The sequence below is a fragment of the Elaeis guineensis genome, chromosome 1 (assembly GCF_000442705.2).
Source record: "Elaeis guineensis isolate ETL-2024a chromosome 1, EG11, whole genome shotgun sequence".
Lineage (NCBI taxonomy): Eukaryota > Viridiplantae > Streptophyta > Magnoliopsida > Arecales > Arecaceae > Elaeis > Elaeis guineensis.
In genome coordinates, this window is record NC_025993.2 from 81,066,009 (window position 1) to 81,087,504 (window position 21,496).

General features: G+C 35.7%; 1 protein-coding gene across 2 annotated transcripts; it reads left to right on the forward strand.

The window, feature by feature from the left end:
• Positions 1–5,997: 5,997 nt before the first annotated feature.
• LOC105035572 (uncharacterized) lies at positions 5,998–19,070 on the forward strand. Of its 2 annotated transcripts, XM_010911174.4 has the most exons (11): positions 5,999–6,372; positions 6,441–7,036; positions 8,157–8,290; positions 8,463–8,525; positions 8,725–8,814; positions 9,738–9,891; positions 10,398–10,587; positions 15,514–16,352; positions 17,748–18,347; positions 18,490–18,555; positions 18,762–19,070. In XM_010911174.4, the coding sequence occupies exons 2-11, from the start codon at positions 6,473–6,475 to the stop codon at positions 18,870–18,872; spliced, it is 2,811 nt and encodes a 936-aa protein (XP_010909476.1). In that variant the 5' UTR covers positions 5,999–6,372; positions 6,441–6,472; the 3' UTR covers positions 18,873–19,070. The 2 variants fall into 2 exon arrangements, with proteins under 2 accessions (XP_073111153.1, XP_010909476.1); XM_073255052.1 differs by lacking the exon at positions 9,738–9,891 and having other exon boundaries at positions 5,998–6,372; positions 10,430–10,587.
• The last annotated feature ends 2,426 nt before the right edge of the window (positions 19,071–21,496 follow it).

Sequence of the window (21,496 nt, forward strand, 5' to 3'; positions counted from 1 at the left end):
GTTTTCGAGGTTGCTGACGAGTCCACTATTGTCGGATGCCTTGGGCGCTGATGCTGCAGGCAGCAGTCATATGCTGTAGAAGCTCGAATGGAGACTTTCTGTTAGAGAAGTTCAGTAAGAGTCCGATTGCTAGAAGAGTCCATCTAAAATTTATCTGATATGGAAGCTCGTCTGAAGATTGTCCACCGGAGAGGTCCAGTTTCATGAGGAATCCGGTAGAGGGTCGTCCGACAATGGAGTTCGGATGGCGCTGTGGAGATTCGTCCGCTGGAGGAGTCTCAAGGACACTAGGGAAGGTCGAATATTGGAGGAGTCCGGGATTCAATTCTGTTGTAGAAGTTCAGACAGAGTCCAGCTCTTGTAGGAGTTCGGACGAAGTCCGCTTATTGTAGAAGCTCGAACGAAGATCAGTTGTCATGGAAGCTCGGATGGAGACTTCTTATTGTAGAAGTCTCACAGTTGGAGAAGCTCGGTCATTGACGAGGTCCGAAAGAAGTTCGGAGTAGAGATCTGGCTGGTGGAGCCCGTCCGTCGTAGAAGTTCATCTGAAATCCATCCGCTGTAGAAGTTCGGTTGGGATCGGGCTCTTATAGGAGCCCGGATGAAATTTGGAAGGCGGTCGACCGCTGTAGAAACTTGGATAGAGTCTAGTTACTATAGAAGTCCTGCTGTTGGAGAAGCTCGGACATTGACGAAGTTCGAAAAAAGTTCGAAGTAAAGTCGTTCGTGGCCGGAAGAAATCTGGAAGAGATTCGGAGAATAGTCAATCACTGTAGAAAATCGGCTGATAGCGAAGCTCAGAAAGCATTTGGAGCAGCCCGGTAGATGAATGGAGGAGCTCATTATCAGAGAAGTCCAGATGGTATTATGAAAGCTCGGACGGTCGGGGGAGTTCAAAAAGACGTCGCACAAGGTCGGAAGCCGGAAGAGCCCTAGAAGGGTCGGTCTTTTACGAACTTCGACTGGGGTTATTTTATACCCAACAAAATTTATTTTCTAAAATCAGAGAATCTCTAGATCTAAGATTCTATTACATGATTATTACATAATATTAAATCAGAAATTAAAATATATAGAGCATGAACTACATGTTGATCATATCAATATGTTTCTATACTACATCTAATGTATGTATTAAACAATAGATCAGATCTATTACCTTGCAAGTTAGACGTTCTAACCTTGCTGATCCAGACTTGAGGATGATGTTGCAAACCGCACATGCGTCCGATCTCTAGGAGTCATCCACACGAGCCCACGAATCTCGACCAGAAGTTCTGCTTCAGGAAATCAGCACAGTATGCTAGTACTGCGCTGATCCTTCTTCGATGGTTGATCAGGTGCCTCCTTCTTCTTGATTTGGGCTCTTCCAAAGATGAGAAGTAGGAGGAGGAGTTTTAGATCTGAGACGCTCTCAGAAAACTCAAGATGGAGGAAGGGAAGAGATGAAACTAACAACCCTAGAGGAAGACCCTTTTCTTCTTCTCTTTACTCTCTCCTAGACACCCTATCTCGTGTCTATTATATCTCCACGATCTAAGGGTCTTTCTTTCTGATTTTTGGATGTCCCAAAGGTCTCTCAAATCTCTATGTTCTTCAAAAATTTTATGAAGAAACTCATTTTATAGAGAGAGATATGATAGAGTCTTTGTCTAGGTCAAATACCTAGTCAAGACTTATCCAAACATAGCAAGATAAGGGGCGAGTTGGGCGCCTCCTCCTTATTTTCATACATGGACCACCAACAAAGGGTGCACAATGTGTGCCCTAAAAATCACGAAAATCCTAGAAAAATTTTGAGTAAATTCGGTGTAAAAAGGAAAGAGTTTTGGATTTCTAAAACTCTATCTCATAGAATTTGAAATTTAAACTTATTCCTACTTTGATTTGATCCACAACCACTTTCTATGTATGAAAGAAGAGAGGAAACCTTTTGGACGTAGGAAAGACCTGGGAGAGGGCTTTTGTCACACAAAATAAGAGGGGATTGGCGTAGAATAAGAGAGAAGGCGTGGGGGGGCTTATGTGGTGCAAGGTGGAATCCTAGTCTTACTAGGATTCTATCTTATGACTTGTTTTAATTTGGTTTCTCAAACCAAATAAAATCAAAATTAGATCAACCCAATTAAAATAGATCTTAACCCAATTAAGAACCTAATTTAATTATATTAAATTAGATTTAAATCAGATTTAATTTTCTAATCAAATTAGAAATTAGGTTGATCCAAGTCCTAATTAAACTAGGACTAGTTTTTTCCTTGCACTTGGCTTATCCAATAAATCAATTGGACTTGATCCAATCAAGTCCAAACTAAATCTAATTAAATCATATTCAATTAGACTTAATCTCAGTCCATTGGCTTAATCAAATTAAGTCAATTAGCAATCGAATTGCTAATCGATCCTCCTGCAATATTTACACTAGGTTAAATATCAATCATATTAATCATTTAACCCTAGAACGATTCTTAATCGTTGATCAACCATCCGATCGGATCATGAACTCTAATGTGTGTGACCTCATAGGTCCGAACCTAAGTCGGTAGTACAAAAATAAATTTCTGTACCAATCGAAGTGACCATCTAGCAATGGTACCCAACGATCGGATAGGTCAAATGTGTAGAACAACATCTTTTGAATCCATGCGGATATAGTTTCCATATAATTCATCTCCTTGACCAAAATGATCATAGGACACCTCAGAGTTCTACTGTCAACTCTGATCAGGTTGTCCACATTGTATTTCAAAATATCAAATCCATCTGATGGATTATCCTGGCCAAGATTTTGCTAAATTGAAATACAGTGACTCATTCTTCTCCAACTCTTGGAGTGGTCAATCCCATCTCGATCACACTCTGACTTCGCAAGTACTTGACTATGTCCAGAAGCCTTCCGTCACTGAATTAAAAATTTAGTTAGTCCAGTACCAAAGCACAGTGAGTTGCTTGCAAGTCACTGAGGTGATTTCAGGTCTAAGGGACACTTATACCTATATCCCATCAGAGACATTCTCGACAGCAAAATGCTCTGAAATTGGTCACGTTCAATGATGATGTACCCTTACATCTCACATGTATGCCATACCAGTGTCTCCACACTCCTTAGTTAAAAGGACAACCAACCCATATGGCCTACAGCGATCTATGCTCGATAGAAGCTGTCGTCCTTATTAACAGCCTATCATTTGATCATGAACAGTTTTAAGGACTAATCGATAAATCCTCTCTTTATCGAATCTAAATAGTCCTAAGGACTTCATCATAACAACGACGTTCATTAGAAGATGAATGCTTTTGATGAAAATGTCAAATATATTTTATTTATTAACAAATCAATTACCATACAAGATTGCTCAACCGTCAACAGATTGACGATTGATTTTTGGGACACATTTCTCAACATCCATTTCTTATCGGCAGCCCCTCTTTCTTACTTTTTTTCCTTCTTATCTATTTCTCCTCTCCATCCTCTTTCTTCTACAAGTCCACCAATAAGTGAGAGATATTTTTATCCATTGAAAGAGAAAACAACACCATTTGTTGGTAAATGAATGGCTGGACTATATTATAATATATCGATAATTAGAAAGATTAATTTTATATTTGTTTAAATTATAGAAGATGTAAGTAAAATTAAACTAAAGTTGAGAAGGTGCTCCTGTAATTTTTTTTAAATTTAAGATGTAATCCTACTTATTTTGTTATTAATTTTTGTTGGCCTTTATAATTTAAATTATTTCTACTTTCCTAGTTGTATTTTTAGTTCAATTTACTTTTTGCTTAAGTGTTAGATTATCCCTTAAATAGTCTAGTTTTTCATTGGATAACTCTGAAGCTTACATTAGGCCATCCCTAGCTACATCCAAGCTACAACTTCTAATTCGAAAAAAAAATTGTTATGATGCAACCGAAGAAGAAGTTTTTGCAAGAGCCAAGATCTTGCTTACTCCCAAATTTGAAATTTTAGAATTTTTCATTATTTTTTTGATAATTTACATCCTCTTTTATTAGGAAAGGAATCAACCAATTTAGGCTGGACTGGACTAATATATCTATTAAAAGCTTTCTTTTATTCTCTTCTAATTAAAAGAGGAATCAGACTCAAATAAAGAGAATAGATCTCCATAGAATGGTAGAGAACTTGCAACTTCTTCTTCTTTAGCTAAAAGAATAATTTGATCAAAAAGAGAAATTGAACTATATAAATCAAGGGCTTATACCATGATTTTGCAGGATAAGAATAGAGAGAGTGAAAATAAAGAGCATAGACTCTATTTTCCCCACATGATATAGTTTCCTAGATTAGAAAAATTGATGAAAGTAAAAAGTGTAAAGCCCACTTATAAATTTTTTATTATTTATTATTTGATCCAAGAGATTATGGAGGTCGATGAAATTCTTCTCTTTCTTTCCAATTGGATCAACCATGCTTAGCTTAAAACAAGGTTGAGGGGAGACGTGAACCATCCAAGGGGTTTGAATTATAATAGTTGATCAATTGATATGTCATTTAATGAAAAGGCACGCATCGATATTAGTCATAAATTGGTTGACAAAAGCTCCTTTAACACATTTTATCAAAAAAAAAAAAAATTCTTTTATCACCGTTACAACGATATAAATAAATAAATAAAGATTTTAGATATTTTTTTAGCTTGGAATTAGATGCAGAGAGGAAAAGAGAAACTAACATGAAAATGTAAAGTTTTTCTCTTTGTAAAGAGAAAGCAACATAAAAATATAAAGATACTTAAATATTTTTTTCTGAGTGGCCCAAAGCTCAAGTCAGCTCGTTGGCAGCTCTAAGACCAAGTAGCGGAAGAAGATGGAGGAGACAAGCGGACAGGACGGTGCGCAGATAGTGACATGGGAAGTAAAGTAGGCACCCCACATGACGACCTCGCATCCGCCAGGAATCTTGATGGGTGACTAAACTACTCAAGATCCCACCAGATTCTCACGTGGTAGCCGTAGAGATTCCTCTGCTGACATCACTTGGTGGATGGGACCCCGAAGAAGTGGGCCCCACTTGATGACATCATCGGAGGTGGGCTAAGTCAAAAGCTTTATCCTATTAAGGATGCACATGTGGAGGAATAATAGCGGTGGCAAGTTGCATCCAAGGGATAAAGATAAGATACTTCATATTACCTTATTAACCCTTACTCTGAGGTTCAAACCAATCAACAACGCCATGACCGGTCTTCGTCTCTCGATCAAATAATGAAATTTATTTTCTGATTCTTATGGATATATATCTGATTTACCCTCCAAGAAGAAAAAAAGAGTGATGGTGTCTGAAATATCAAGATGATAGAACCGAACCAACAATTATATCACCAATTTTCATGATATGCTCATAGTAGTATTTAAAAAACAGAGGATCATATCTCGAGAATTCTATCAAATCTTGTTATATAACTTAAATAACAAGAATCTATTACAGAACTATAGTTAAAGTGATTATAAATTACATCAATGTAAAGTGGGTGACTGCATTAATGATGTATGGCTTACGTTACAGATACCGTTGGTTGACCGCAAACGGTTAACTTACTTTCGCAATCACCGTTTTTAACTTTCTGATAGAAATTTTGGCAGCTTACCTCAGCTATGAACCTGCTTTCTTCATTCTGGAGTCAAGGAGGTGGTTAGCATGAGCAAATGACAACCAGATGATGAATCCATACGTAACCACCAACTTCACTGACAAAGACTTATTTGGATGTTTCACAAGATTTCAGAACCATGACACAACTCGCAACGATAAAGCAATTTGTGTATCAAAAATAACAGCAAAATGCAGGTAAAGTAATTTGCTTTCAGCGACAGATGTAAGCTTATGTCAGACAAAGTAGAAAACTCGTGACAACCAGCTCATGTTGGATGCCAAAGTCTATGACAGCTGAATATAAAAATGAGAAGAAGTGCAAAATTTGAACAAGGCATGTTGCATATAGACTAGTACATATGATGTGCACAATCATACAGGATGGAAAGGTGGAACATGTACTCTTAAAGAGGCTAAACTTTAGGAATATGTACTCGTAAAGAGGCTAAATTTTAGAGGCTAAACTTGAGCATGAGCTTCATAGTGGGGTAGAAAGGTGTTGACAGAGAACGAAAGAAAAAGAAAGCAAACCACCAAATCATTTTCCAGGTTACTTCACCTGCTCTCATCATATGACAGTTGATAGAGGCTAAGATCAGATATCAATATTTCACACGATCCATCTGCCACTACCAATATATCTGTTCCACATCTGGACATCCAAGTAGAGGAAGCCCCATCTCATGTTTCCATAGAGAAGAAAGGAGGTCTTTCTCCCTTCAGAGCTTTCTTCTATGAGCCAAGGCCATGCCCACAAGGTATAAAGTCACACCTCAATCCAAGATTCCATCTGCATGCAATGATCTCAAGGAGCTTTTTTTTTCAGGTATGCTCTCCAAAAACAGAAGATAACAAATCATGGCTGGGTTGTCCTTGAAACTTCCCTTTTGGATGATGTATCTGATAACCCAGTTGCTAGTAGGCTCTGTTATTTCTGGTTATTCCTGGTGCCCCATTCCTCCAAGCAAACAGACTCAAGCAAAATTTAAACAGAAAACGAATAGATTCTGGAAGTTTGCAGAGCAGACCAATACCTGGGTGGAAATCAGCTTGCCGTTCGATCTGATGTCCTGTATTAATGAAACCTGCACAAAAGTAGGATCAATTGAAAGCATACGTATGAAACGTGATCGGTTACCTACCAAAGAGCAACCGAAGTATATAAGTGCTGGTATTGATAGGGTATTAGAAGAGAATATTGATCCAGTTCTGCCTTTAAGAAAGAGAGTTTCTTTGACTAGAATGTCAGAGGCATCAGTTTGGGTGACAGGGCAAAGTGGTTCGATCTATGAGAGGTTCTGGAATGGGGTGAAGTGGGTCATTGCTCCCCATGAATTACCTACTGCAGCCGGTCAGGCTGTTTCTGTTTTTATTGTCAATCAGACAATTCTTGCTCTGGCAGAAGGTGGGATGCTTTATCAGGTAATTAGTGTCTTTTAATTTGGATATATGTAACTTTTTCAGAATGATTTCGAAATATTATGTTTGGGATTTTGGGATATTGTCCAAGTGGCATAAGTTTATTAAATTTTGCTATACTTGCTTCAATCATGTTTTTGTTCCACACAGTTCAATTCAACTTCAGTGTCTATTTTGATAATTCTTCAATACAAAAGTTGAACAGAGTAAGTTCATACATGTATGGATGTCTGTTAAATTCTTAACAGATTGATAATGACAAAGCCTCCTTTTTTTTATCGATACCACTTCTATTCTCTGTCCTGTTTAGGTCTCTGGCTTTGCTTGACAATATTGCTTCTTACCTAATAAATAATGGTAATCAGGAAAGAGAACATGGTCAGAAGAGAAAAAAGTTGCTTGACAGAAAAGCATGGCTTAATCAAGATAAAATCAATGAAGCATGGAAGCCACGTTACTTACACAACAATCTCTCATGAAGATGATGTCTTACCCAATAATTCTATAGCCTGCAAGAACCAAAATTGATTGAAGATTCTGCGAAGGAAAATACTCGGAAATTCCTCACAAAAAAGTTTGACATTTTCAGATGTATATAGTTCAGTTCAGATTCAGAGAGACTTCTTATGCACAACCTTCAGCCAGGATAAAAATCTAAAGGCACCTGGTTGTCCAGCTCAACAAAAATTACATATGAACTGGATTCTTGAGTAATAAATCTCACTCCAAATTGTAGAAGGCATAGATGGAAACATTCATAAACTTGATTGTGGAAGGATATATAAGAACCGAAAATACTAATTTTAATCATCAGGATAGAACATATATGATCAACCCAAGTATCATAGTCCATCCATTTCTATGTGGCAAGAAAATACGTAAGAATAGCTGGAGGTGAACTATGACTGAAAACATCATAGCTCCTTGTAAGAAAGAAGCAACTTCGTACAGTAAGCAAATAGTCAACCCTACAGGCACAATAGTATTTTTAGTCATAAGTTCAACCAATGGCTTTGACCATTGATGTTTATGCTTATGTAATGGTAAATATTTCATTTAAACATAAATTCAAATATAACCTTGAATATGAGCCATCTAACTTCTTTTACTGTAATAATTTCAGCTCCAACTGAATGAAAATTCTCAGCCAATTTGGACAGAATTTGTGCTTATGTCTGAACAAGGCATGCATACTACAGAAACTGAACCAAGCCCAGTTATACGGATCAAGTTTGGCATCGTATCGCACGATGGAGTGTGAGTAATCTGGTACACATTCACAATTTTTTCAATAATGTGTGCAAATGTTCTGCAAAAAAAAGGAATTTAAAAAAAAAAAGAAAGAAAAGTTGCAGTTATGTAAGCTACTTTCTTTAACTGCTTATCAATCCAAATGCTAACAAATATAGTTCCTTGATCTGTATATCAGGAGGTTGTACTTCTCCACTATGAATGGATCATTGATTGAGATCAGTGAATTTCAGCCTTTAAGGTAGGACAAACAAGTAATTAGAAATTCAGCTGCCTTGTACTTTGTCTGAAATAACATGTCAAGAACTTGAAGAGTGTGCGCTAATGTTTTAGCGTTTGGCATGTAAGCATGACTTAGATTAGCAGGATAGCTGTTATTGCGGTGGTTCTCATACTGATGTTAAAGCTTAATGGATACTCTATAAATTGGACTTGAATAGGTTGGATTTTCATGGCCGGCCTCCAGGTGGAGATATTTCAGCTATTGTTGACACTGGCACTATTAGACCAGGCATTGTGTTCACAGTAAGGTATGATCCTATCAGTCTTTTCTTTTTCTTTATTTTTTTCCTTCTTTTTTGGTGGTTTGTTTAGGGTTATTGAAGGGGGACAGGTGTATTCTTCTATTTGTCTGGTCATAGATGGACCATTCTGAGTTCATACACAAAGACAACTCGATGTACTTTAATAATTTTAAACCACATGGAAACCAAGCATTCATCTAAGGTGTTTTCAAGAGTAAAAACAAGGTCAGATTTAATGTTCTACCAGAATGCTTCAAATACCTAATAGTCCCGGAGCTTATCTATGTAGATTAACTCAACAATCTTTGATCCACTTAGTAATTTTGTTTCCTTAGCAAAGACCTTCAGATTCCATTGCTTTCATCCAGGAACCTCATCTCAACCACCTTCACAAGGAGCAAAAGTTATGGTACAACTGAGAACTTTCCTGAATAAGTACCTACTTTTATAACTGACAATGTGTGCTGTTTCTACATATCAATTTCCCTTATAACCATGACAATGACCAACCAAGAACATATCAAATTTTGATTCAAGAAAGAACTAACATCTTACATGATGGGCAAACCACTTCACCTAAAAAGATGAATTTAAAATCATTTGCAGATTGGTAATATTGCAAAAAGTTGTAAGTTGTAATGGTAATCGCTTACACTAGGCTTCTAATTGTAAGTAATATATGGACAATCAAGTAGAGATTTTGTAGTTTCCCATAACTACCATCATGTTCCATGAAATTCTCAAATTGTGCTTACCGAAATTACTACCACTAGCAGTAGGGCCTCCATTGGGCTTTTGTAGAACTAATATTCACATTCAAGTGTAACAAGACAGAGCCTGAACTCCATGGCCTTATCCTGCCACTTGTTTCTATACCAAACCTTCCACTTCTAGTTTTTATTTGTGTAAGACTAAATATCATGGTGCAGTTCTACTGGAGATCTATATGAATTTGACAAGAAATCAAAGCCGTCATGGAAGAAGCATGTAGCAATGGAAGAAATATCACTTGGATCATCCAGAGGATGTTCTCTTCATGGCCTGGCCGGAGCTCATTCAGTATCACTTTTCCTATTAACCAAGGTAATTAAGCGACTTCTCTACAATATTCAAAGAACTAAAGCCAACTATTAAATGTTGTAGTGACTGATACCAACCAAAAAGAAATCCTCACACAGTATAAGAGAATAGCATGTAGCAGATCTCTTGAGAGCATGACTAACGAATAAACTAATAATCCAAATTCAAAAACATGTTGGTTGCGTATATACATAGCAAAAGTAGTAACATAAGAGCCAAATAGCCTCATAGCACTATCATTCATCATGTAGACAGTGGTTATTATAGCTAATTATGTTTATCATAGTCTTATATTAATTTTTCATTCTCCAATTAAGAGGGCATGAGAATCAGCCAGAGCTGGAACATCAGTGAACCAAATGCCAATAATATAAATAATTCAAAGTTCTCCTTGCTAATCTACAGTGCTTTTATGTGTCAGCTGAATATATTTCTTTTTGATTGGTAGTTGCCAATATAAAAGCAACTTTTAAATAATTGATTGGTTAAAGGGACTTATAGATCTACAGGATGGTTTTCTAATAGAACGACGCTTGCACAGAAGGAAGTGGAAGTGGGCACTCCATGGAGCTCCAAAAGATCATCGGTTAAGTGCTATCATGCCAGTTCAACAGAGTGACATAAATGAAAACATCTTATCATTATTCTTCACTGCAAATACTGGATATGTATTTGAATATCAGCTTCCAAAGAACTCAGGTAGAAACCAACTTCTGCTTCTGCTACATTCGTAAAATCACTTCTTTTTCTGCTGTTTAAGGCCATTTTGAATGATTACCTAGGATCACACTCAACTGGTTATTCCTTGGTATTAATTACAATAGCACTATCATAAGATTTAAAGAACCATCACAACTCCTTGCAGTAGCTCATATATAAAAGCAGAGGGATAGGTATCTAACCAGAACAAGATGAGAGGCACATATGTCATGCTTGTAAGTTGTATTTTCTAACTTATGGTGATAATGATATTGCAATAAAATCTTCATTTATCAAACAAAGCCAGAGTTTGATGGGTATCAAAACTACTGATAGAAAGCCAGATATAACAGAGGTATTGATATAGTACTGCAAGTTAATACCAACCAAACCAGCTCATATTATAATTTGGTTTTGTACACATGCATGGAAAAATGAAATTGCTTCAGAGATCATTTCAAAAAATTTTCTTGGACTTCCCTAGATACTCCCTTATCTTTTGTGATTCTTTTTCCGTTTAACTTTGGGTCAAAAATTAGCATGCCAACATCTGCAGAATTTCATAGTTACAGAAGTCCAAGAATATTGCCAGTTAACTAGGGGAAAATATTGCTACTTAACACGACCTATTAACTTTCAACAAACTGAACCACAACAACAAGACAATGATTCAGCTATCAGCCCATGAATAAAATTCTTAAATTACAGTCGGTAAACAACAGTCTTTTTTTGCAAATAATCAGGAGTTCAGGACTGTACCAATTACTAAAGATAGATCCCTTTCAAATTTATGATGATACCGACACACCTGGCAGATTCATAAAGAAGCAAAGCCAAGCCAACCAATAAACTAGATGATTGTGAACCAGTTTCTACATATTCCTAACCTTCTTTTAGTTGCTTCAGTGCTATAGCCTCCTCCAAATGCTTATTGGGCAAGGATTGTTATTTTCTGAATGGATAATATAAAAGACAATGTATAAGATGAATAATTGGCTGATCTCTCTATCAAAAGAAAAAAGTCTCTCATTATCTTTAGCAGTGAAAAAAACCGGAACATCTTATGGGTTTTATGCTTGAGGACTTTCTTTCCAAATGTCAACTTAAAAGATAACAAAGAAGCAAACTTTCCATGTACTACTATGATAGTGGAAAGGGCCTAATTGCTCACACTGTAAGAAATCTTCAGTAACAAATGGAAAAAGAAAATAGTACCAATATCTAGAAATGTTACAGCCAACCTCTGGAAAAATCCATCCTCCCTCCATGGTTTGCAGATAAATCCCTTTATCTTGCACATGATTCAAAGTAGACACATATTTAGAGATGCTTTATGATTTAAAGTTTTAAACACTTGATATTTAGACATATGTAACAGAAAATAATGAAATCAAGATGTCTTTTTCCCCGTGTATCTCAAGAACCTATGGGATGAAAAGAATTTACATGATGATGTTGCCAAGTATTTAAAAGTTCCCCTTGCAGTTCTAAGGCCTTTCAGCAACACCAATATGGATGTAAAGTGAGATTGTGAATGCAAAATCACTATTATCAGTTCTGATAAGTTTCTTCGCATTTCCTTTCCTGTTTCCATAACCAAAGCTCTCTTTTTTTTTCCTTCATAATGCAAATCCCAAATAACACTTAAATTTTGAATCAAATTTCCATTTATCATTTATGAAATTCAATATCCTTCCAGACAAAGCACCCAGCCACCATTATTTCAAAATCAGAAGCCACTTGGAAAATCAGGGAAGTGGAAAAAAAAATGATGAAATGGGAAGCGAAAATTCAAAAGGTGTTTCCTGCATGATGTATACATTATCAGAAAGTCATATCATTCTGTGGATAACCAATTTTAATTCCTTGCATTTTCTTTCAGTTGGATAAACTCCATCTGAAGGTGTCAATTTCCTCCTTTACTTCTCATACATCACTTCTCCAAAGGCCTTGGTAACATTTTTACTCTTACAAGAGCAGCTACCTGCAAGTGTTTAATAACATAGATACTTTAATTCATGATGCAAAATTCATTCTTTTTAAGTTACTGTTTTTGTTGGAAAACTCCACTTGCTAAATTTTAAATCCGAAAGGAAGAGCCAAGGAAAACATTGGAAATAATAGCAAATTAGTATCACTCCTCAGCAATCATTGAAAGTGGGAGTTTCTATGAAACCTTTGTGTGAAACAAAATCAGTCCCCATAGGAGACAAAAGAAAGCATTAGAACAAAACAATACTTCATCATCTTATTAACAGACTTGGAAAATATTTAAAAGGACTAAAAATTAGTATATTCTTCTAGTATATATCAACCAAGAAGTTTTAGAACATCTCAGGGTTATCAAACTTAGTGCTCAAGTAACATTGTTACTTGAGATATCACTGCATCCTTTTCAGATCTCACTTGTGACCTTGATTTGTTTTGTACAGCATGGGTATAGCCCTGATATGTATTGGGAGAGTGATTCTCTTGTCTCTCATATTTTTGCAGATACCCATAATTATGTTGGCAAGCATATATCGTCTTTTATATTTCACAGGCTTTGTTGCACTTTTAGCTTTATCCAGATGTATTCTTTCATTCATAATAAGTTTCGTCGATGTATCATATAAAGTATGTACATTGCCCAGATAAATGCACTACCTTTATAATCTACTTCAATGCTAGCTAATCAGAATCCCTGATGTCAGACTTTTATGAAAGCTTTTGTGTGAAATATGCCAAAATATCCACCTTTTAAGCTTTGCAATGCCTAACTATTGTCATATCCTCTCCAGTATTTTGCCAGAGTTTTGTTAATATTTGAAAACAAGTCCAGAAAACCATGAGGCCTTGGTTCAAAACATTTAAGAACCTCAAATCTGAGATACAATCAGTATGCACAGGTAAAAAGCATCCATCCCCCTCCATGGATTGTGACTCACCACCTTTTTCCATCTTTATTCCTTCACATAAGAGTCTAGGGGCTGAGATAAAGGGACAGCAGCTGGTCTGGCACAGTTCCGTGCCCCAATTTCACCTGGATATCATCATGCTTCTAATTTCTCTCTTTGACTACTGACTAGGGACATACCTCAATATTTAACTGAAATATCTCAATGTTGTCTCTTCACCTTATTTCTTTGGCACTTGGTTTCTCTCTCCTTCTGTATTCAGAAATCCCTTATTGTATGTCCAACCAATCACTCCATTTATATGTATTCCCACAATACTAGGATCCCATTTTGGTTGAAAGTATTGTGGCCTTGCATGTCACATGCTTGAAAGGATGCTATGGAGTTGTATCTCAGTATATATGCATGCATCATACCTCCAACAGATATATGCCGTTTTAATTTCAGCCTCTTGTATTGCCATTAGATGCATGCAGCTTTCAGGAAGTTGCTTCCCAACAGCAACTTTTAGCATGATAGGCATGTTGAGGCTTGCTTCAACAAACTTGCCATGAGGCAGTGGTTCATTTTTAACCACGTAAAAATTGATGAGTGGTTTGTCTCTTGTGTTGATTGCCCACAAACTTTTCACACCACATGCTTGCTGCTAATCAAGTCACCAATGAGCCTAGTCAGACAAATTTGTTGATCAGTTCACTGTATAAACCTAGAAGTGATGTGCTAGAGTCCAGTCTACAATGGTTATCTTTGGCACTCACAAATTAGTATGTTCCTTTGAACACTACTTTTCTTTCCTAGATGACTAGAGAAAACTTTTACTAAATCTTATTAGGTCAGATTTAAAAGTCATTCACGACTCATGCAGTTGTTGCTCATGTTTAAAGTAGCTCGTTAGTGTCTCAGCACAACTTGTCATGAGGACATGCCTTATAATAGCAGTCAAGGATTAGACAACTGCATATCAAACCTACATCAGCAAATGACAAGCATAGTATGTTTCTACCATGCCAAAACTCCACACATATCCGTAGGCAAAAATTACATGATGTCCAAGAGATACACATTTGCTATTCTAAAATTCACTACAAAAGCATCACCTTATTTTTGCATTCAAGCTACCTTTCGGCTGCTTCTTAGAGCAAGTCCACACATTTGTGAACATCAAAAAGTGATTATTTTGCCTATATAAGAAATAAAAAGGATGGCACTTACCACTAATAGAATGCTATATATGTGGGATGCACAGCTTCAAGTAGTACAATATGTCAATAACATAAGCTAGCAATATCTATGTGCAAACAGACAAATCAGAAGATAAAACTTCATTTTATTAGTTATCTGAAACCGTATAATTACTTTCAATCTGTGGGAAATAGCTCTACATATGAATGACACAGTAGAGAAGCAAACAATACAAAGCAAGCAAAACACAAAATAAGCTCGTGCCATGCATCTGTTTGTGTTCTAGCATAACAAACCAATATGCAGCAATATAACCCTACTTGCCTCACACTGTAGGTAAGTGATATCTGGATTTGTATTATTAATTTTTTTTATAGTATATTAATTAATTTGAATGCTAGCTATTAAAATTCCACAAACTGCAAGAGGGTCGCATCCTTTTTCATTCCAAAATGATCTAGGCTTCATCATTGCACTTAAGCTGATATTCAATTCATTCCTGAACAAATGGGAAAATTCACAGATGCACTTAACATGCAATTAAAGAATTAAATTTATTATGAGATTATCGTTATCATTATCATGGCAAAATCCTGATATCTAGTTCAAAGTTTTACACCAGAAAACTTGATATGATGATTATACTGATAACTAATCACTGTTTGTTATGTCTGGAAAAATTCAAATTTTTCATCCTTCATAGTGAAAAAGCTAACTCATCTAAGCATTATGACCTTCTATATTCTATATTCATCACAAAATGTTCTTCAACATATTATTAATATTATTATTGGAGTATAATCCACATGGAGCAATATATTGATCATCAGTTTCTACTGGGAAAAAGGTGGCACTTATGGGAACCATGCAGAAGGGCTATGGATAAATCATATGCACCCACAGCATGCAAAGGTTGCTCGAGGTGTGCAAGGGATACAGGTTCAATTTGGGAGATTAATGTTCCCACTGGATGATGGTAGACTTGGGGAGCTGCATTTGCCTGGCATTGGAGGTGACGGTTCTGGTCCAACTCATCAGAGTAGTCTGCGCAGGAAAACATCCAATAAGTACGAATGGTCAGTCATAGATGTACCTGAAACAGAAGGATGGAATGCAGAATACTGCACTGATGACCGTGGCCCATCAAATTGCATCACAGGAATAAAGAATGTTCTTTCAGATGATGAGCCAAATGACTCAAGTATTATTACACCTGCTAGAAGACGTAAGGCACAAGGGCATCAAGAGTACATATCCTTGAGTAATCATGAAAGTGGTGCAACTGAGTCTTACAACTTTCTAACAAGAAGTATCAATACTAACTTTCGTATGCGAGTAATGTATGCAGATAGATCATTCTTTGTTATAACAGACAGTGGCCTAACTTTTGAATACCTTTATTCTGATAATGTCTGGTTATGGCTAAGGCATGAGCATTCAACAGCAATGAGAGGTGCCCTAGGAAGCTATAATGGAAGTTTGTTTTTAGTCAACACGCAAGGAAACTTGCTTATTAGAGAAAGGAGTGGAAATGAACTATCATGGATCAATTGCACTGCCATGAGGAAGGGAAAACAGGTAGCGACAGGACCCCCATGGGATGTCATACCGGGTAAATCTCACAGAGCTACAACAGTAGATGCTCTCTTCTTTGTTGACAAGAAGGGAAAACTTCTTCAGTTTATGGTGAGAGTTCAAAACCTGAAAACTGAAATAATTAGTTCCAAGGGTAATCATGCTAAAAAGTAGGAAAAAGACAGCATCTAAAAGCATCATGACTATTCAGAAGAATCCACCGAATTAGCTTAAAAAGAAAAAGAAAAATTTGTGTTTATCATCAGAGATGCTACTTTCTAAGTTGTGGCTTTTGACCATGGATAAAAATACTATAAATGACATTGCTTCAGTGGCTAATTGTCTGTTTAGTAGTTTCAGTTACTGCTTGCTCAAAACTTGGATACTTAGGGGCCAATCGCTCATGAATATGAACCATCTACATCAAGGTGTGTTCTGTATTATGTTTTATTTATAGATTACTAAGACAAGAGAAAAGATGTATATCAAGTAATTTATGGTTGTTGCAACACCAAGTAGCATAGCATGACTATCTAATCATGTCTCCTGTTGACCTATGCATTTTTTCAAAAATGCCTTTTAACAACCAAGAGATATTACCCAAAATCAAGTTTGTTTAGCTTCTCAATAAGTTCCTGGAATCGGTGGAGTTCATTGTTAGCTTCAGCGCTTACCTAATATAGCATGTCAAACCCTATTCTCAGACATCATTTCACTTCATACATACTACTGATATGAAAAATCAACTAATATGGAATTGATTTCATCAGATTTAGGACTTGATAGTTTGCTTAACTTTGCTTTATTTATCAGTGTGTAAGATTTTTCTGTAATCCATGGTCAAAGCTGGACCATATTGGTGAACCTATCTCCGCAAACATTGGTGAACTAATGAAATCAAGCTCTTAATTCATTCTCTTCCTCTGCAATTTTTTTTTGGCCATCTAACCTTCTTCTTCTTTGAGTTCAGGCAGTGCTTGATACATATGTCTGCAAAATTACAAATTAAATCAAGTGATTTGAAATGATTTGAGGATTATTTTTCTCACCACATTCAGAGATAGATATTTAGTTAAAAAGGTTAGAATTTCTCCAAATTTAAAATGGCAAGGTAATTTCTTTCTTCAATAAATTTCTTGGAAAATAACAAAAGTTAACAGATCATTCTACAGTTCAACATCATTATGTCAATACAAAAGCAATCTGAAGCCAGACATTATCAAGACATTGTAGCTTAATTTCTCTTAGAAAATAAAAGGAAAAAAAGGCTATTAAGCATTACTATATAGCCAAAATTTAAATTTCACATATACACGGCAAGCTTTTATGTTCCATGCATATGTATCTCCTGTATAATTCAGTCCTATGCATCCAATGCCACTACTCTTGCAATTCATTGCGGTCCTAAGCATCTGGTGCCACATATGTCTTGCAATTCATTGGTCATTGTTGTGTGAAACTTGGTTTAGCATGGTGCAACATCTAACCATCTCTTAATCTATACAGGTAGCACTACGAAAATTCAAATGGAAAGACTGCCACAGCCCTCCAGATACTAGGATAGCATTTATAGTGGATCAAGAATTCTTCAGGATGAACATCATATTTGTTGTTGGACGAAACGGTCGTCTATACCAATATAACAGAATCACCGAACTATGGCACGAGCACTACCAGTCCCCTCATTTGGTCCTCTCAAGATCCCCTGGAACTGCTATGAGGCCATCACTACAATCACTTACAGGCTCATTATTCATGATATCAGAAAATGGAGGTCTTGTCGAGTACCACTGGAACTTGCAAGATGGATGGGAATGGGTGGAGCATGGGACGCCATACAGGGACGTGACGCTGGTCGGTGCGCCAGGTCCATGTTTTGATGGCACTCAATTGTTTGTGATCGGGTCGGATGGCCATGTTTATCGAAGATTTCTGGAACAGAGGACTTGGAAATGGATGAGTCATGGGTACCCAAATACAGAGACTTCAGCTCTAGAAGCTCAAAGAACTCGAAGTGATCACACTTGCACCTATGAAGATAAAACGGCCTACTTTGAGTACAACAACCAATACTCAAACAATTACAACAGACACTGCAATGAGAAGGTTAGTGCGACCGCACCCCAAACCAATACCAGATGAAGTTCCCATGATGTGCACAAACATATACAATAACCATGTTGCAAATTTAATTAATAGGATGGCAATTCCATCAGCTAACTTGATACACATGTATTAAAATCTGCAGGTGGCACCGATACGACCCATACCATTTTCGCAAGATTCAGTAATTTTCGAGTTACAAGATGGCAGGGTAAGTAGCATTCAGTTTTTCTAAGTTTCCGAATTGCACTGCAACAAAATCTTTAGGATGGAATCGGAAATTAGAATTGTAGAACATTTATTGCTGCAATGTGCTTGACATTGAAGCAAGTATTAGAATTAAGTAAAAAAAATAAAAAATAAAAAAATTTGAGTCTAAAACATGGGGAGAGCTGACATAGGTGACTTACTGAACAGCTGGCGGAGCTGCGGAGATCGAAAGGGACAGACGACTGGGTGTGGGCACGAGTCATCGTCACGCCGACCAGCCTTTGCTTGTCGAGTTACTGGACAGCGGTGGCAACATAACAGCGTCGAGCAAGCAAACCTGTTGCAGGATCATGGGAAGTACGGTTATAGAAACAAAAAGGTGGAAAATGTATGGAGTTTGTAAAGAGAGGGCAAACACTAGCAGCAGTGTTACAATGTGAAATAGTATAAAAATTCTGATGTAAAGATGAACATAGAAGGAACGATAGAAGAACAGATTCTGGGTTTCATTCTCTACAGGCTTTGGCTCTTTACTCGTTAGGAAACCAAGAATAAAACCTTGGAAGAGAGATGGAGACGGAGGCGGCAAAGTGGACGACACCAAAATAAAATAAAAAATAAAAATCAATTTCGCACGCAAAGCGAGCGCTCTACCCTTTCAACTAGCTCGCGGCGCATCGTAGTGGCTCAGCGATTCGGTAGTCCGCCTCATTGGTAGCTGTCGTTCAATGATATTTTATTTTCTGACGCTAATGGATGGATACATGTGAGGGCATTGGGATTGTACTGGGAGGACAGGTTTAGTAACGGATTTATGCAGGTTATTAGTGATTAGAGCTCATCCCAACCTTTAATTATGATGTCCAACGGTGTTATTGATGCTAAGCAAATTTTGCATAATCATCTTACCTGTCTAAGGCTTTATCTTTTTCACTGCTTTTGAAGGGCCAAAAACTCTTTTGCCTGATTTATGGTGCCCGATAAAAATTTTGAAATAATTTTTTATTTTCTCAAAAAATTGAAAAAAAAAATCTACTATGTAGAAACTCCAATTTGGAGTTTGGGGCAAAAGCCCCGTTTAAAATACATCGAGGGGCTGTTTTTATTTTAATGAGAAATCTACAGTGATGAACATTATCATGAAATATAATTATAATTATAATATAATATAATGTAATAATACTATCATTATATTAGATGATATAATTATATAATATGATATGATATAATAGTATTATTCTATTATATTCATAGTAATATTATAATCATACTATAATATGCAATATTGCTATGATAATATTAAAATATAATATTTTATAATATTATATTAAAATAATAATATCATATTTTATATTATAATAATATTATATAATTTAATGATATTATAAATTATCATATAATAAGTTATAAGTTAATATACTTTATAATAATATTTATTAATAATATAAATAGATAATTAAAAGTCCATTGCGGCGTTCTTTATGATCATTGTCTGATGCTAAAAGTATTTTCTCAATATGACTGCAAAATAAATATTAAAATACTACAATACTTCAAAAATATAGTCATCAAATAGTAAACAACTTTTTATTAAAAGCTCTGCTAGTGAAAGTTTTACTATCCAAAACTCCGTAGATAAAACCTCTACCATCTATAATAATGCAAAATAAGGTCTTTATGGTTGAAAGGAGACGATAGTTATGGTTACCATTGATAATTTGTTCTTGATATATCACCATATATGGCTTGGAAAGGCTTTAATAACATTGAGTATGAGAAATATATATATATATATACACACACACACGCTATTCGAAAGAAACCCAAATTTACCAAAACACAAAGAAAATGTACTACTTTTTACTTGAGAGATGATGGGAAAAAGAAAAAAAAAAACATCCTAGTAAAAATCAAGATCAAGTCAAAAGAGATGATATACTCTTTATCCTTTAAGTGATACACTCCATGACCTTGACAAAAAGTTATAGAACCATATTTTCTTAAAGGTAAATAAATTTATTTGCTACAAAATGTAATAGATACAAAATGAGGATCTAGTATATACTCTTCCTCTTCTCTTCAACAAGAAATATAAAATCAAAAGAAAAAATAACCAATGGTGGTGCGATAATTTCTTAAGCTGCATTTGGCTGTAAAATAAGCTTGAAAGGATATCCAAACTTATTTGAATATCATTGGAGGGATAGGATCTATTTTATAGAATAGGAATTTTGTAGTTGGACTGATAGAATTATTTCACAAAAGAGGGCATGTTTATGCATTTGACTTTGAGGGATAAGGGCAAAGGATAGATTTTTCAATTTTTTTTTAATCATAAGAATGAAATCAAGAAGAGGGAAAAAGCACAAACTATATAAAAGGAGTATGAGAATAGTTAAGTGATTTTCTTCGTTCTTTTCTTTACATTTTTAATATAAAATAATATTCATTTAAAATACTATCGAATGGAATATATAAATGAGTATTATGAATTTTTAAATTTATTTTTACCAAGTAGGAATACTAAACTTACACTTTAAGTGATGTTAAGACTATCTTTGCTAGGATTCTGTTGATACTGAGCATTTCCTACAAAGCTCTAATGCTTAAATTAATAAATGATCATATACTTACAAAATGCTCTATGATTTTAATAGATCTCCATCATATCAATCCATCCATCATGCATTGACCTGATTTCAAATTGGTCAAGAACCAATACGATTCAAATGCACACATAGCACCTAATTGAATTTAATTATATCATTTGATTGATTTCCCCAATTTTGACTCAAATTCTACTCTCCGATCCAATTCATTCTATCTTACTAAATTTGAAAACCTAATGCATGATCTCTCCAACTTAATTCCAATCCCAATTGATCAATTTTGAGCTTCATCGAAAAAATTTCTACCAATTACATTTTTCTTGAGCCAACTAA

What these genes read in the sequence shown, in the direction of transcription:
- LOC105035572 (XM_010911174.4), top strand. Translation starts at nt 6,473, where the DNA reads ATGGCTGGGTTGTCCTTGAAACTTCCCTTTTGGATGATGTATCTGATA. An exon ending in AAGGTGGGATGCTTTATCAG is followed by an intron (nt 7,037 to 8,156) that starts GTAATTAGTGTC and finishes TAATAATTTCAG; the next exon opens with CTCCAACTGAATGAAAATTC. An exon ending in GAAAACTTCTTCAGTTTATG is followed by an intron (nt 16,353 to 17,747) that starts GTGAGAGTTCAA and finishes TAATCTATACAG; the next exon opens with GTAGCACTACGAAAATTCAA.